Genomic DNA, 17,767 nt, shown 5'->3' with positions numbered 1-17,767 from the left:
TAAAATAAATATATATTTATTCTTATATAGAGTGGCTCACATAACTCTTAACAACTTCATATTTCTAAACTAGGTCATCGAGTTTAAAGGTTAAAAGTTTAAATTAAGAGTTTAAATGGATTTCTTCAAATTAAATGGATATCTCTATATCTTGCGTAGCAGTTAACGATAAAATTTTTAATAGAACATTAAATTCTATATAAAATTATATTTTCTAACTTAATTTTATCTAAAACATTTTAGATGTTTCTATGAAAAATAATAACGATTAAGCAGGTTTCGACTTATAGTTACTCGAAACGCTCGAAATCACAATCAAATAATACCCTATCCTAACTTACCCAGCAAGAAATGATGGTCGATGTCAAATTGATCGATGACAATTGACGTCGATTCGACCATCATTTTTCTCTGGGTACTTAATTTATTAAATGCCCAAAATGTTCATCAGTCCCAACCCCACCAACACATTAACGTTATGTAAACGTTTAATAAACGTTTTTCGTTTGTTAACTTGCCAAATGGTTTGTTCCCTTAACGATGAAAACGTCCTTGTAGAAAAGTAAAAATCCAAAGACTTATATCACTTGAAGAATTGTGAGTCTTTATATTTTTTAGTGCACAGAGAATATTGATGTGCCCAATTTTTGCAATATTATAAAACTCTATTGAATAAGCCTCAATAATGAATGGTAATGGTGGGTTTACAATGAACTTAACGTAAAGGAAATGCGACGCGACGTGAAATAACGTGAAGTAAACTTAACGATAAAGTATGTTTGTCTAATTACGATCGCCGTAATCTACCATTCAATGTTTCGGCCACAATCTTCCATGCGGAGTCTTTTATGCCGGGATTTTTGAATCCGGCATGTCCCTTGTCGCATATATTTCGGGATGCGCGCGAACACATTCTATCAATAACGTGTCATTGATTGACATCTTCTATTGCTATAACGCTTCGAATGCGCAACATAAGTCAAATGTCAAATTCTTGAACTCGAGTGTAGCAAACATAAGAAAAAACAATAAAAAGTTACATTGAAATATTTTCAATGTAATTTTAAATAGAATAAATAAAATAATTTAATTAATTAATAATTATAAATAATTATAATTAAAATAATAATATAATAATAATATAATAATATAATAATAATAATATTAATATTATTTTTATTTTTAATATTATTATTATTATTATAACACGACGCAAGGCTTGTGACTGGCAAAGCTTGACATCGCGTTAAGTTCTAATACTTCACGTTGCATTACGTAAAGTCGATCGTAATTAGCCGCATATAAAACAATGTGTTTTAGGTTTTACGTAACTTTACATCTCGTCGCGTTCCGTTACGTTAAGTTCATTATAAACCCGTTTTAAGTATTATATATAACGTTTGACTAGATAGACATTCACATGTTTTATGAACGTTAAGGTTCGAACGTTCCTGAAACGCTTATATGTATAACGTTATGTGTTGGTGGGAAAGCGCTTCAAGTAATTAACTGTCATATTTTTTTCACGAAATATCTGACAAAAAATATTTGCATCTTTTATTTTTAACTATTTTATATATCCAAAATCTATCAAAGTCAATGAAATAATTCCGTCTTTTTCTTGTCAATAGTGTTTATTGTTATCTAAATAAAATTATATAAATTATTATCTAGATGAAACTTTAGCGTCATCTTATCTTTATATAAATAATGAAAATATGTATTATCTGTGTCTGCATCTTAGATGAAAAAAAATATTATCTTTACTAAATTATCTAGAATAATTTTCAGATAATTTTGGTTTAGAATCATAGCACATAAAAATACTGAAATAATAGAACTTAAGTAGTAAGCGAAAAAATTTATAAATAACAATATGAATACATATATTTTTATATTCTTTTTCTAATTTTTTTTTATAATTGTGTTTACATAAGCAATCTTAAAAATAATATTATCTTAAAATTATTTAGATGAATTGCCATATAATTTTATTTTTTATCTAGATATATTTATTAAAACAAAATCATCTTTATCTTATATCTAAGATATAGATGATTTTGATATTTTTATTTCATCTTTATCTAGCTAATTTTAAGATCATCTAAGCACAACACTGCTTGTCAATAAAGTTTATGAAAGAGTCGTATAATATAAGAGATATTAGAATTACACACATATATAATACACATTCCAACTAGCTGTAATATGGTATGATTGTGCAATATTGTGAGTGAACTCACGTGATAAGGGGAGATCATAACATGCCGGATCATCTGGAAGCTTCATGAAGGGGGCTCAGACGGCCACGAATACAAAGCACAGAGAGAGAAGAAGCATGGCAGAAGAGACTCCAGCCAGTGCTGGTGACAATGGGGCTGATGCTGCACCTGCGACACCATACAATCATTCACACACGCAATCCTATCATTCTCTCACCTTGTACATACGTCTACATTTACTACTACTTACCTAGAGAAAATTACAACGCTCTGTTATTAGCTCCGAAACACTATGTTAATATTTAAAAATTGTGATTTATTATCCCGATATATCTCATATTTATAAAACGCGGAAATCAAATGTAATTAAAGAGTATTTTGCTGATTATGGATGTATCAAGAAATAAATTAGATAGACCAAAAAGTTGTAGATTATAGAGATCTTATGTTTTCTTTATATGAAGCATTAATATCTTCTGATAAAAACAAGTGTAAAAAATGTACAAAATATTAATTACTGGATGTAATATATTATAATTATTTCCATGTTTAGTTGCGTCGTATAATAAAAATTTGTGTAATAACATCGACAAAAAGATAAATTATTTTTTATTTAGAAAAATAATAAATATATTAATAAAGTAAGGAAACATATCAAATATCTTGATTAATTCTAAATGTACTTATATTATACATAATCGACACACTTTTTTTTTAATAATTATTTTAATAAAAACGTTGAAAAAAGTGGAAATATATAAATTGATTTAGATTAACATACAAAATGTGTACCTCTTTATTGTAAAGAAAATAAACATAATTTTTATTTATAATAAAATGTAAGAATTTATAAGCGATAAATTATTATTAGGTTTTAAAAGCTTTTAAATATTTGACATATTTTTCTCTATTTTATCAATTTTTTTATTCAACTTTTTTACATGTCAAAACAAAAAATACTTTATTTGTCAATATTACCATAACAATTTTCACTATACGAAGTAAATAAAGATGAAAAAAAATTTATTTTGACAACTGACGTATGCCGTAATATCTCTAATGTAGAAATAGATTCTCTATAGAAGCACAATAATTCTTTTTATGAAATATCTTATAAAAAATAATTTTTCCTTAACAAAAATATTATATATTTGTTTAGTAATCTTGACATTATGAAAAGAACCCAGAATATTAAATGTGACTTTTAATGTTTGTGATTTCACCACGTCTGAGAGCGCAAAATTGCTTTTGTAATTCATGAAACGTTAATCGCTAATAATTTAAAAACTATTATATAATTCGACATTTTTGTATTAAAATTGTTGTTTCAGAATCTAAAGAATTCACCTTCAAAAATTACAGAAATTTTATAAGATATCCTATTTATAATTTTATTGTTAATTTATATATAATGTTTTAATTTTAAAATTTTTTGTATTTAAAAATATTTGCATACTATTATAACGTGTGTTCCGATATATTTTATTTATTAATAAAAAAAGAAAATGTTAAACAGTTTGTTTTATATTAGGTAATCACATTTTTATTTCTGAATATGATAGAGGGGAGAGAAAGAGAGAGAGAGAGAGAGAGAGAGAGAGAGAGAGAGAGAGAGAGAGAGAGAGAGAGAGAGAGAGAGAGAGAGAGAGAGAGAGAGAGAGAGAGAAGAGAGAGAGAAGAAAAAGATGAAGGAAAAGGAGAAAAAGAGGAAAAAAAGAAAAAAAGGAAATGAAAAGAGAATAGAAAGGGAAAAAGAAAAAATGATAGGGAGAAGAAATGAAAGAATGGGAAGGTAAACTAAAAAGGGATAAGAAAGGAGAAGAGAAGAGTCGAAAGAAGAAGAAAAGGAAAAAAAGAATGCTAAAGGGAAGGAAGGGAGAGTATCTGAACAATTAATTGGAGATGTACGTTGTTTTATTTGATTAATCCGAATTGTCATATCCGAAAGGTTCATGCTGATTTTAGTGCTCTTAATTTATTTAGTGATTTAAATGAATAATCAAACTAACAATGCTGATATGAAGGATCAATCTGAAAAGGTGTTACGATACACAAAGACAATACACTTCGAAATCTTTGTAGAACATGTCTATTGAATAGTCCAGAGGAGATTACACTGAATATTAGTAGAGTATAGTTCACGTATAGAAAGAAAAAGGAGAAGAGAGTATAAGTCGTAATGAAAGCAAAAAGATAAACATTGAATCACACCGCTTATTGAAATGCTTCTGTTAACACAGGTTGTGTTCTAACGTTAGCGAAACTTACAATTCTCTTCGTCCGACGTATCGTCCGGCCCGCAATTATCAATGTTATTGCATCGTAGCGATTCGTCGATGCAATATTTACTTTTGCTGCATAGAAATTGACCTTGACACTCTGTATCCGTGTTTACTTCGGTCCACACTGCTCGAAAGCCTTGTTGTCCTACCGCTTTATCGGCCGATATAAAACTATAATGCAAAAATATATATATATATATATATATATATATATATATATATATATATAGTATAAAGCTTTGAAAAAGCTTTTCTTACTCATTTGAGCCGTACCTAAGCCGCATATTATTATCCTCCGAAAGATAACTCCATTTTGTATCGGAACTTTTAACGCCACAGAGCTCGTACGGAGTCGATGTCAATGAATACCACATACGTAACACGGCTGCGGGGCAACCTCGTGCTGAAAATTATTAATAAAATGCCAATAAATTAATAGTTTCTAATGTGATTTGTCTATAATGTAAAAATTAATATATGTAAAACTTATAATATAAAAAATCTTTATTGTGAATTTATTATAATATAAGAAAAGTAGAAAAAAAGTATAAGAAAAAAGAGAGAAAGAGAAAAAGAGAAACAGAATGGGAAGGGGGGGGGGAGAGAGAGAGAGAGAGAAGGAAAGATAAAAAGGGTGACAGAGAGAGTACTCTTAAATCAAGTATATCGTTATTTCTTATTTAATTAAGCGTTGCATTTTAGCAAAGCTGATACTTATTGCTAGTCAATTCAATTATAATCTACTTAAACCCATAATCTATGTTTAATTATATTCAATGGTATTTTTATTTATTAAATCGGTTAATATTGCGGCCTTATAATTAAAAATATTTCAATTTTGAAAAATTAAAAAATAAAATTTTTTTTTAAATTTTGATGATTTTCATAAATAAGGTAAAATATATTATAAATTTCAAACCTAAAATTATTGAATGTAACAATACAAAAGTAATATATTAAATATAAATAATGTTAATATATGAAATTTAAGTAATTACTAGATTTAGATATAAATAATTTTATTTTTTTATAAATTTTTCTAATTTTTAATTCTTCTTTTATAGATAAATATATCAATTATTGTAATCCATTTCTCTCAGTAAAGTTTTTCTATTAAAAAAAATGTTAAAAAATTGGAATACTATTATTAAAATTATAAAATATTGTCTAATAGAAAACAGTCTATGGGTCTACATTTATTTTATCTTAAATTTTTAGAGCCAAAAACACATAATATATCAATTTTAAATACCTTTCGTTAAAATTTTCACAAAAATTAGTGTTATTAATATATATCAAATTAATATATATCAAATTTTCACAAAAAGAAGTGTTATTAATATATATCAAATTAATTAATTTTATTCATTAATTAATTATAATAATAAATTTATATATTACCTAATTGATCACCTTCCACAGAAAAAATCTCAAAATTCAAGAGTATTTGTTGATTCGGTCGAACTCTTATAAACCAGTTGCAAGTTTTGCTAGCTAGGTTTCTCGCCGGACCGTCATACTTATTCGGAAAATTCGGACTGGTTATTATACCATAATTTAAACTACTAATATTTGATCCACAATCTACGACATAATAATTCAGTAAAATTAAAATTACAAATGACAAATGAGCAGATTTTTTCGAAATTAAATTTCTAATTATTATCCAAACCGCGTACGTAACTAAATTATTTTCAAATCTCTTTTAAATAAAATTTTTTTTAGATTAATATATAAGAGATAATATATAATATATAATATATGAGAGATTAAAATTAAAATTCAAGATATAATATTAAGATTAAAATAATAATTTTTTTTTTAGTTATTTGTTCTTTAACTAAAAAATAATAAAGTGTGCGTTCGTACCTCCGAAAATAGGTTTAGCGATCTCGAAAGTGTAACGCGCTTTGAAGCCACTGTAAACAAGTTCTGAATCGGAATGTAAAATCACTTTTAACCCTCTTGCACCGAGATTCGATTCTACCGGACCTGGCGCAGTTGCACCACAATACCTTCCTATCAATTTCTCTGTTTCGTCCCGATACATGTTGTAAATTTCAAGCCAATCTTCCTGACATAATTCATGTCTATAAATAAATATCGGATAATATATTGATCCGACTCGGATGCGCCGCTAATAACGTGATTCACTTACCCGTAATGTCCGACCGTCACGTTGACATTTTTCGTACGAACCTTAAAATGATCAAAGATCAAGGTAACCTGCTCGTTCGGCGTTGCCAAGAAAAAGTATGTGCAATTCGTATCGCTCGGATAATTACTAGGATATCGTGGAGAATTAAATTCACCACGTTTGCGAGATAAACTGTAATAAGTGAAGGTACAGCTGCCGTCGGGCGACGCAGTACCCGGTATCTTATATTCCGTTTCAAAGGTGTACCTGTGCGGCAACACAATCATTATTACACCAATGATAATTATATTCACCGCATTTGTCCTTTATTACTTGTCTATTACACTGATCAACATTGATTTTATTGTCAATTATTTATTAGATCGATTTTAGAGTAACTTTGTGTCGCTGATTTTGAGATAATGAGTTTGTTCGTTTTTTAGCTGCACTGCTGCACTGGTGCAATAAATGTATATTTTTTGACTCTAACTCTATTGCACTAGTGCAGCTAAAAACGAACAAACCCAATAATAGATCTGTTCCTTTTGGCTAAGTTGATTGCACTAGTTCAGAGTTTATCTTTTTTATTCCACTAAACAATACAAGCGCGCGCTTTGCGCGCGCCATTAATTTTTTATACTTTGATTTAATATTATTTAGAACAACTGTCAAACTATTAACTTTCGCAATGACAGCTGTTTAATATGAATATAACACACTATGCGAATCGAGACAACCAATCAGCAACGCGGAAAAGCGGCAACAATACATGCGAGAATCGACTTTACATACAAAAGGAATTTTGGAAGGAAAAAAATAAACTCTGAAGTACAGCCAGTTCAGCTAAAAAAAAACAAATTGAATGGGTGCTCCGTAAAAAACATAAAAAGTGCAAAAAATATAATGGTCAGCCGTAATCTATACCTAACCTATACCCAAATCATATGGAAACTGTTTGAAATCATACAAATGTATATAAAAGTGAACTAATTCAAATAATCACAATTAATGCACAGAAAAATGCTGTTTGTACAATTTTCTTTTATGTGGATCATCAGGATCACGTTAAAAAATAAAAATAATGTTAAAGGATAAAAAGACAGAGCAAACCCTGCTGCATATGTCAGCAGTTACAGATCGTACTTGGGATAAAATCATAATTTGAGTATCTATTATCTCAAAAACTAGAGCTAATTCATCAAAACTGTTGTTATTTTTGGATTTAATATCCCCAAAATACCTTAAATTGGTTCAAATATCCTTGACAACTAAATAAAAGTTTTTTCTGTTGATCAGTGTTATTATTCTAGCATTCTCTCTTTTGTATGCTATATGTTATATATTAATAAATCATATAGCTCACACTCACTTAGCTTTAAAACCTTGCGCCTGCAATTCCCCACTGCTGAACACCATCACAAGTCTCGGTCCATCGCTAACTACGGTGCTTGGATTGCTCTTGTTACCGCACATCTCGTAATCGAATTTGTCATAAGAATCTGTCGCTTCCTGGCCCTTCAGATACAATTTCAAATAACCGTCGGTGCACGCCGTTCTAAACAAATCCAAAAGACACAAACCATTGTTATACCAACTACATACCATTATTCTGGCACTTTAATGCTGCATGTACTTACTCTCCTTTGGCCATCTGTATGGCGAATTTTTCGAATTCTAATCGTACGCGTTCCAAGTGCTGCGCGTCTTGCATGCCGTAGATAAAATAACGGCAGACGACTTTAGGTATATAAGGATATGGAAAATTTGGACTAACTACAACCCCCGATGTTTCCTTCTTACTGAGGATCTTCTGATCACACTCAGATCCACGGATATGCTCGCCGTGATATTCCGTTATAAAGTCTATATAAGACAAAAAAGAATAAGAATCATTTAACGAGACATATTTTGATGAACGGTGCGTTTTCAAATCATCATTGTCTTACCCAGGCTGACAAAACTCTCCGAGAACTCGAAGATGCCTTTAAAACCTCGATTTTGAGTATTTGCTGTGCGCTTCAATGTGGCAAACAGCACGAACAATCTATTCTCCGAAGAGTACAATACTAAATTTCGTTGCTGACCACAATACGTACCAATGACGGCACTCGAATTATCGAGACCATCATATACCTTTACGTAATCCAATGGGCAGCTATGGAGTAAATCCCAATTTTTAATTAAACGGGTAGTATTCAATTATACACGTCTATTCCAATTAAACACAGAACTCTGATAGATTAATCATACTTGTAGGTCGATATAAACAGTTGTGGCCAAATAAATTATCTGCTAAATTAAGTCTCCTGGATCCTTGCTTTGGTCATATTAAATTGTGACGTCAGAGGCAAAAAACGTATTGACAATTCTTAGATGCCATTTTTTAATGAAGATATTTCGATAAAACACTACTCCAAATAGCTTTAGAGGACACTCTTAAAAACTACCTTGAAAACTATTCTTTTTCCATGATCGTGATTTTAGACTTTGTCATGCGACGAACTGGGTCTCATATTACAGTCATTTTATAGCTGTTGATAAAGGAAAAAGAATAATTTTCAAGGTATTTTAAAACTGCTAAAGCCGCCTGAAGTGTTGTTTCATCAAAATATCTTTTTATTTTAAAATAACATCTAAGAATTTTTGGCGTGTGTTTTCTCGTCTCTGACGTCACAATTCCAATATAATTGATGAGGAGCCAGGAGCTTTAAGTCATTATCACTATAAATAGCAATGATAATAAAAATTAATAATTGAAAAATGTGAAATACATCTGATCAAGTATAAAAAGAAAATAAACAATTAAAAAAAATAACGCAAAAATTTGTTCTATAAGAAATAATAAATATATAAATTTTCTTCAGTATTTGCACATTACTGAAATATTAATCTCTCTTTTTTTTAGTTTTTAAAAAATTAATTTCTTATATAAGAATTTTAAAGATCTGAAAAAATTCATGTAATCTGAGATGTACGTACTGTGGTCCGCCAAAAAATAAATCGAAGTCGCGAAATTCCAACCGCACACGTTGGCCAGGCTTCCCGATAAACTCATATTTACAAACAAGATTTTTCGGATAAGTGCCAGGATAAGTAGGAGATAGTATATTTCCGGTACGTTTAGCCTCCGCGCGTATCGTGAAAGAGCATGGTGTATTCGGCAATGGAGTGCCTACTTCATACTCAGCTGCAAATGTGTTACATTAATTATCGATAATTATTACAACTTATTTTTTAAATAAGCATATGTATGTCATCAATGAAACGTTTTAAAATCAATATCGAATAAGACTTACAAGCGTTGAGAAATCTGTAAATACCGCCAAAAACGTGCGGTAGAGTGACATTCTTATCAGTAAAGAAACTAAGAGCAATTCCCTGATAAAGAGAGACCCGTCTGCGAGGTGGAATAGGTCCGCAAAATCGTCCGCCGAATGGCGTTTCTATCAGTTTCGTCGTGTTCTCTGATCGTATCTCGGAGTATATGTCCATATACTCATGAATACAGCTGAAAAAAATATTCCGCGTAATTTTTATTTTCCTTTCTTCCCGCTTTCTCTATACCTTTAATAGCACAACATATCTGAAAAATATTCAGAGGATATCTAGAGGACATTCGAACATCCTCAGGATGTTTTCTGAACGTCTTCGGGATATGTGTGCTGTTAGGGACATATATATTTAAATTTAAATATGAATTTATTTGTCAATAAAAGATAAATAAATCATACTTATTCTAAAATCTGTGACACACAAGCCGATTTTTCGTGCTAGATCGCATACAAAAAATTTAGTAAATTATTTACTGAGAAGAGTTGTTTTTTATGAAAAAAAAACATTAAATTATTATTTTTAATAAAAATATTTATTTATCTTTATATAAGAAAAGTATAAAATTTTAATAAATAAGTATATTACACAATCAGAGTGAGAGTATATTATTCTATACTTTTACACAATTTTATTCAAATATCTTTTTTACACTTTTAGAAAATACATACATATGTAATAAAGATGAAGAATTTTAGTTTTTCTTTAATATAAAAATATATTTAAATAAATATTTCAGAATCAAAATAAAAAAATATTGAAAAATTAATTGTTAATCGTCAGTGATAATTAAAAAATTAAGGTTAATATTTGTTTCGACCAAAATTGACTTAAATTTCAAATGTTTCTTTATTAATCATAAACACAATGTTTGATATTCAGTCAGGTACTATTTTATACCATCAAACGATTTATTAATAACACTTAATAAGGACCAAAATTCAATGGTCGAAACGTTGTATTTATAATTAATAAAAAAAATTTAGAATTTAAGCCAGTTTTGGTCGAAATAAATATTAATCTTTAAAAAATATTTATGAATACAAAATTTAATTGACAAAGAGACACGCGGATAATATAAATTCTTATTACACTGTATAAATTAATAAAATTATTTCAAAATTAAAGAAAATATTTTTATATATAAAAATTACACTACATTTGATTGTACAGAGATCCACATAAACCTCAACAAACTTAATAATCAAAATTACCTATTTGGCCAATTATAAAAAAATTTATATAATGTCGATATCGCTGAGTAGACACTAAAATGGTACATAATACAAATTTTTCCACATTTATAATAGAAAAGAAGGCAACTTTGAAACTTTAAATGGAACTCTATATAAATAATTATATTTTTTATTCTACGAAAAACAAAATAAAATAACTTTTTACCCGGAACATTGTTTTCTGCTTGTATCAAAAAAATACAATTAACATAAAATTGTTTCAAGTTTTGCTTTCATAGACACTTTCTCTTCTTAATTCCTTGTTCTAACATTACAAATCCAAAAATATAACTTTTTATAGAGAAAAGAGATTTTCATTTAAAATTACTCCTCCCCACTCTTTATAAACGGAATTTTATAAAAAAATTTGAATGTATCGCTATTTTCCTATAAATTTCATTATAATCGATCAAGGAGATTTCTCGAGTTATAAGCTTGTTGAAATTTATATAAAATATAACACTCTGTATATGAATTCATCAAATTATAATTTTTTCTTATTGCGTTTATTTTTTCATACTGAATGTTTTGCTACAAATTTTATATATATGATTTTTTAATATAAGTAAAGGTATTAGAATTCATCGAATAGTTTTTTTTAATAAAGACATTTTTTGTATTAAGATATTCTTTTTTTTAATATGCTGCTTATATATATATATAGTACATTTCTAAAAAAAATTACTAGCTCGTTCATATGTATAACCTAGGACGAAGAATTATACAGTATGCCACAAGAATTTTAATCTTACAATTAGTGTAACTTCTCATAAGTTTATTAACACTTACGCAGGTAATTCTCCCACAGCAGATCCACTATATCGAGAAAAGTTTTATACATGTAAATAATACATAATTAGACAATTATATATTACATAGACTGCTCCAATATACTCAATATATAATGTCAATTTCCGTGTTATCTCTGCGATGTTAAGACTTAAATCTTCAGTAAAAAATGAATATATTTTTTTATATTTTTTTTAAATAACGTACTTGTTTTATACTCGACTATGAAAATTTTCATCAAAAAATAATCAGGAAAAATGTATAAGACTCGACTCGATGCTGTATCAGAATTGAAGAAAATATTTCCATTATCCTGGTCAACACTGATTTTATTATCAATTATATTAGATCGAGTTTAGGGTAACTTTGTATCATTGATTCCAAATATGGCATTGATTTTCCTAGGTTGGTTTTAATTTTTGAGATAATGTGTTTCATAAAAAATATAAAAAATACAATTGTCGTAGCTTATCCCCAAATCATGGAAACTATCTCAAATCATGTATATATAAAATACATAACGGCGTTGTATTCAATAAAATGACATAAAAACAAAGTAAACTTATTCAGATAATCACAATTAATGCATAAAAAAATGCTGTTTGATTTTCTTTTATGTGGGTAATCAGTATCACATTGGAGATAGAAACAATGTTAAAGAGTAAAAAAACAGACTAAACTCTATACTCTTTTTATTGAAATAAAATTATGCGGATATTTCCATTAGTCTCAAAAACTAAAGCCAATTCAGCAAAATTGTTGTCATTTTTTAATTCAGCATCTCCAAAATTACCAAAATTATAAAAACTATACATTCGCTCAAATATCCTTAGTAACTAAACAAAAGTTTTATTTTATTGATCAGTATAGATTACAGAAAGAATAGCAAACCATGTTATTAATCCCCATGGATGATAATAAACAAATGGCAAGTTCTAATGCATCAGATGCGATTGCGAAACAAATAATCGCGGAATGATGCAACAAACTTATTGTCTCTCATTTTTGGATTCAGCATCCCCAAAATTACCTAAACTATAAAAACTCTACATTCGCTCAAACATCCTTGCGGAAACTATAAACAAAAGTTTAATTTTGTTGATCAGTATAGATTACAGAAAGAATAGCAAATAATATTATCCATCCCCATGGATAATAATAACACAGAAAAAATTAGCTACCATAGCTAAAATTTAGCTGTCTATATTATATTACACATGAAATTTAGTTATCATGCCTAAATTTTAGCTATGACAACTAATATTTTTTAGCTATAACATTCTCCGTTAAACTATGGCTAAAAAATATTAGTTATCATTTAGGCATAATAACTAAATTTCAGGTTGTAATATATGGACAGCTAAAATGGCATCTAATTCTTTTTTTCCGTGAAACAAATCGCAAGTTCCAACGCATCAGATGCGATCGCGAAACAAATAATGAATGATGCTAAGTGATCTCTTCAGTTCTACCGCTAGATGGCATAAATAGTAGAAACTCACTCTGGTGGTTTTCCTCGGAGGCCGAATGAGGTGAAAATCAATTCGACACGCTGACGCGGTCCTGCGAGGAACGTGTAAACGCACTGTCGTGGATCCCCTTCAGGATTGATCAGCGTTGGTGCATAAAAGGTCCCATTCAGCTGCCCCTCAGGAGTGCTTACAAACTTTTGATCGCACTCTATAGGAAATGAGATAAAATCGCGACTTGCGTTTAAGTCAAATTATCGAACTTTCGAAAAAAATTTTCGGCATAATTTTCTACAATTAAAGGGATCCCTCAGTAAACAATAACAAACTCCAACAAAATAGTAACGCCCTCAATTTGGAATTAAAAATATCGGTAATTACCGACTGATTTTCGAAGAATAATTATTGATATTTTGAATTTCACATTATAAATCATCCAGATCAAACATGTATTAGAAATCTATGTATACATACTAATATGGCACATATGGAGTCACTTTTTGCTACGTTTAATACTATTATAGGTTTGAACGTAAATATGTATTGCTGTTTTTTGCTCTATTATACCTACAACGCACGCACACATACGTACAAATAGTAATACAAACTATATACTTTTATATTAGACTTCTAATCTAGATTAAGAGGGTAACAATTCTTTTTTTCATGTATCTTAATCCCAGAGATCTTGTGTTTATATTCATATAATAGTATATTAGCTAACAAGTGCGGGGGATCGTAAATCGGCCGAGTGTGACAATCCGCGCGATCGGTCAATTTATGACCCGCGTATGTTGGCTACAATATTTTGTGTGACCGGTGCGTAGAAAGAGAGCCCTTTCTAAAATCTCATCATGTGCGGAAAGGGCGACTTTTCGTGCGCCGGTTGCACAAAGTATATAAAGCATGATGAATTGACAGCTCGTCTGTCATTCGAGACATCATATCGAAATAAAAGTTGGGAAAACTGTAAGGAAAAGTAAGGAAAACTGTAATATTGTAATTATTTCTCATTTTTCATATATGAAATCGAACTTCCTTAGGATCATTGATGTATGTATTATAATCGTAGAGAAGCATTTTTAATTCTATCAAATTAATGCGACAAAAGACTAAAAGTACGAAAATAATAATTGGTCGATAAAACAGACAATCGTGAAGGATCCCCTTAACAAGTATAGTAAAGAAGATACTAAAAGAACGTACTTGGTGTTCTGGCAGTGGTGACACCTCCCGGTGGAGGTGGTAGTGATGCAACATAGTCTTGTTGTGGCAGTGGTGTCTCAATTATCTCGCGGGCTGAATTGAGGGATGATGTGAAGATACAAAGTACCCCGCAACAAAGTATCCACCGCCACCGGGAACACACCACACCATATTATAATTGTGACAATAATCGTGATATAAAGCTGATAAGAGTATACAACTATGCATATATTATGCGCACAGTAAGCATTTTTAATAACATTCCAATTTTATATGCATAATAATCTGCTTTAAGCATATTACAAAAATAATTGTTTAAATTGCGTTAAAAAATATATAAAAAATATATTTAAAATATATATAAATATATATATATATATATATATATATATATAAATATATGTTATTATATATATGTTATTATATATATATAATTATGCCAATAAAAATAAAATTAAATTAGAAAATTTGATCAAAGTAACTGTTTTTACACACATTTTTATATGTATTTGAGATTACATCATATTTTGAAGATAATATGCAAAATTAAATGGTAAAGTTTGTTAACATATTTTCTGTTATTAAAATAACTAAATACAATTTCATAATTTTAAATTATAAGTTTTAATTCTTATACTATAATATTTTAGTAATAATTTATGATCATAAATTTTAACCAATTTAGATATTTTATTCCTAATTAACAAAATATTTCAAAATTTTATTAATACAATTAATTTATTTTATAAAATAACAGGTTATAGCAGTTTTAATTCACGGAGATGAAAACTAATCAATTGTGATTTTGAAACATACATAAAGAGCAGGAAAAGTAAAAAAATTTTCTAATAAAAAACATTTTGATAAATTTATATAATTATTATTTGATAATTTTATACGGTTTAAGACTAATTTAGATATCCTTTTATCATTTAATAAATATTTATTTTAAAAAATCAATTAATACAAAGTTTCGATCGTATATTGTAAATACAACTAGTGATAGATAAAGAGGCCAACTTATCGAGCAATTATTAGAGTTGTTTTGTCAAATAAAATTTATTCCATGTATAAACTAAACATAAAACATTATGTGAAAGCTACAAACATTCTATACTCAAATTTAAGCAAAAATTACAATCATTATAAAATAAACGTTTCAACCGCACGCGGTCTTCTTCAGTATTATATTACAGTAATTATTAAAAAATACAAATTCATACAAAAATTCCACATAATATCGGAAATTAATGTTAGTTCTTCAATAAGAGTCGAGAATTTATAAGCAATTAAAGCGTGTCCTCCGTCATATCCAACAAATGTTCGCCTCGATATGATCTTTGATTTTAATCAAATCTCGAAAAGTTTCATCGTTAATATGTGAAAAAATAATACATTCCGTAGGCGCTGCGATTAATAAAAAATTGACGATTAACGTATGTCAAAAATTAAAATATATATCCTTAACAATTAGCAATATGCTTACTTGACATCGTCCTTCTTGACAATTTTAACCACGTTTTTTTGAAAAAGTTACTGAAGATGACACAAGACAAGACCAACAATATAAAAAGACACCTTATTTCAAACTCTATTTAATCGAAGAATGTGCGTGTTTATATATGATCTAATACCTATGTTTAAACCGTTAATGTCCTATTTGTCTTATTATTTATTGTTCGCTAATTTATCCAAAATATCAAAATAAGACTCGCTGAGTAATTCAGTATCTTTGTTTAAATTTAGCCTATTTTTTTGTTTTTTAATATGTAGCATTTCAAAGATGAGTCTTTTATAATAATTATTTTCGTTGTTCAGAATCTTTACGTTATCCCAATTAAATGTATGGTGTTCATTTCTTATGTGTTCAGAAATTACTGAATATTTCGTTGAGTCCAACCTGATATTATTTTTATGTTCTTTTAATCTCGTCTGTAATTGCCTCCTCGTTTGGCCTACATAAGATGCATTATAATTATTGCAATTGATCTTATAAACAACATTCGAATTGCATGGATGTTTAATTTTATCTTTCTGTGCTTTAATAATTTTATCAAGTTTGTTGAGACATCTGTATCCTCCTATACACTCTGTATTTTTTACCGAGGAGACAATCATTTCTGAGATCCTATTTATATACGGAATAACAAAAAATTTTTTATTAACTGATTCCTTTTCTATAATTTCTGTTCCTTCTATGTTGGCTTGTCTGTTTATAATGCTTTTTAGATATGAGATGTTCTATCCGATGATTAATTTTGTAACCATTGCTTGTGAGTATATTAATGATTAACTCCAAATTTTTATTAAAAAATTGTGGGTGTGATAACAACAAACATCTGTCCACAAGGTTGTATATTATTCCAATTTTATGGCATAATGGGTGGTTAGAAAAAAATGATAAAGTCCTTCTTGAGAAGGTTTCTTTTTGATACTAATCAATGTATATTATATTATTAATAATTTTTAGTGATAAATCTAAGAAATTCAAGCTACAGTTAACCTCTTGTTCTACCGTGAATTTAAGTCTATCATGATAGTTATTAAAATTATTAACTATCTGAGTCATATTAATCATAGAAGTGGCTAATATTATATCATCTACATAACGGAAGTAAAACAAACATTTTAAATTTAACGCTTTAATAACTGTATCCTCAAGATCTTGCATAATCAAGTCAGCTGTAATTGGTGATAACGGAGACCCCATAGGAGTCCCAAAAGTCTGTTTGTAAATTATGTCATTAAATGTAAAATATAAGTAGAAGTCAATATGAATTGAATACCACATATAAATTCGCTTTTCGGTATTCTAGTATTTGTTTCAATGTGATCCCATCTATCATTAATCCCATTAATCGCAAGATCTAGAGATACGTTTGTAAATAAAGAAACATCTAAAGAAAACATCTTATCGTTCTCATCAATCTTTTTACCAGACAACATGCTGTACAAATCAAAACTATTATTGATATGACTTTTAGCTTTAGGTAGGCTAGTTTGTAAGATGTTTTGCAAAAACGAAGCCAGATTTCAATGTTCATCGTATTTGTTTTGAATTTGTACAACATGTTCTCTAGTCTTTTGATCGATCTGT

General features: G+C 28.7%; 1 protein-coding gene across 9 annotated transcripts in view; it reads right to left on the bottom strand.

The window, feature by feature from the left end:
• Window positions 1–17,767, bottom strand: part of LOC114944706 (tolloid-like protein 1) — a 73,508-nt gene that overhangs the window by 35,708 nt on the left and 20,033 nt on the right. For 4 of the 9 annotated variants that reach the window (XM_085489937.1, XM_085489939.1, XM_085489943.1 and 1 more), the window contains exons 4-16: window positions 14,671–14,763; window positions 13,498–13,675; window positions 11,996–12,022; window positions 9,938–10,149; window positions 9,621–9,828; window positions 8,588–8,796; window positions 8,279–8,504; window positions 8,011–8,196; window positions 6,663–6,908; window positions 6,374–6,594; window positions 5,906–6,088; window positions 4,763–4,907; window positions 4,491–4,675 (exon numbers count right to left, since the gene is read on the bottom strand). In XM_085489937.1, coding sequence (XP_085346063.1) covers window positions 4,491–4,675; window positions 4,763–4,907; window positions 5,906–6,088; window positions 6,374–6,594; window positions 6,663–6,908; window positions 8,011–8,196; window positions 8,279–8,504; window positions 8,588–8,796; window positions 9,621–9,828; window positions 9,938–10,149; window positions 11,996–12,022; window positions 13,498–13,675; window positions 14,671–14,763 — 2,319 coding nt within the window. Of the gene's footprint in view, window positions 1–2,091; window positions 2,391–4,490; window positions 4,676–4,762; window positions 4,908–5,905; window positions 6,089–6,373; window positions 6,595–6,662; window positions 6,909–8,010; window positions 8,197–8,278; window positions 8,505–8,587; window positions 8,797–9,620; window positions 9,829–9,937; window positions 10,150–11,995; window positions 12,023–13,497; window positions 13,676–14,670; window positions 14,764–17,767 lie in introns of those variants that run through there. The other 5 variants (XR_014926455.1, XM_085489945.1, XM_085489940.1 and 2 more) reach the window with 5 other exon arrangements.

Source organism: Nylanderia fulva, unplaced genomic scaffold (assembly GCF_048542155.1).
Source record: "Nylanderia fulva isolate GAGA-0341 unplaced genomic scaffold, ASM4854215v1 Scaffold91, whole genome shotgun sequence".
Classification (NCBI taxonomy): Eukaryota; Metazoa; Arthropoda; class Insecta; order Hymenoptera; family Formicidae; genus Nylanderia; species Nylanderia fulva.
This window is presented reverse-complemented; position numbering and strand designations above follow the sequence as displayed.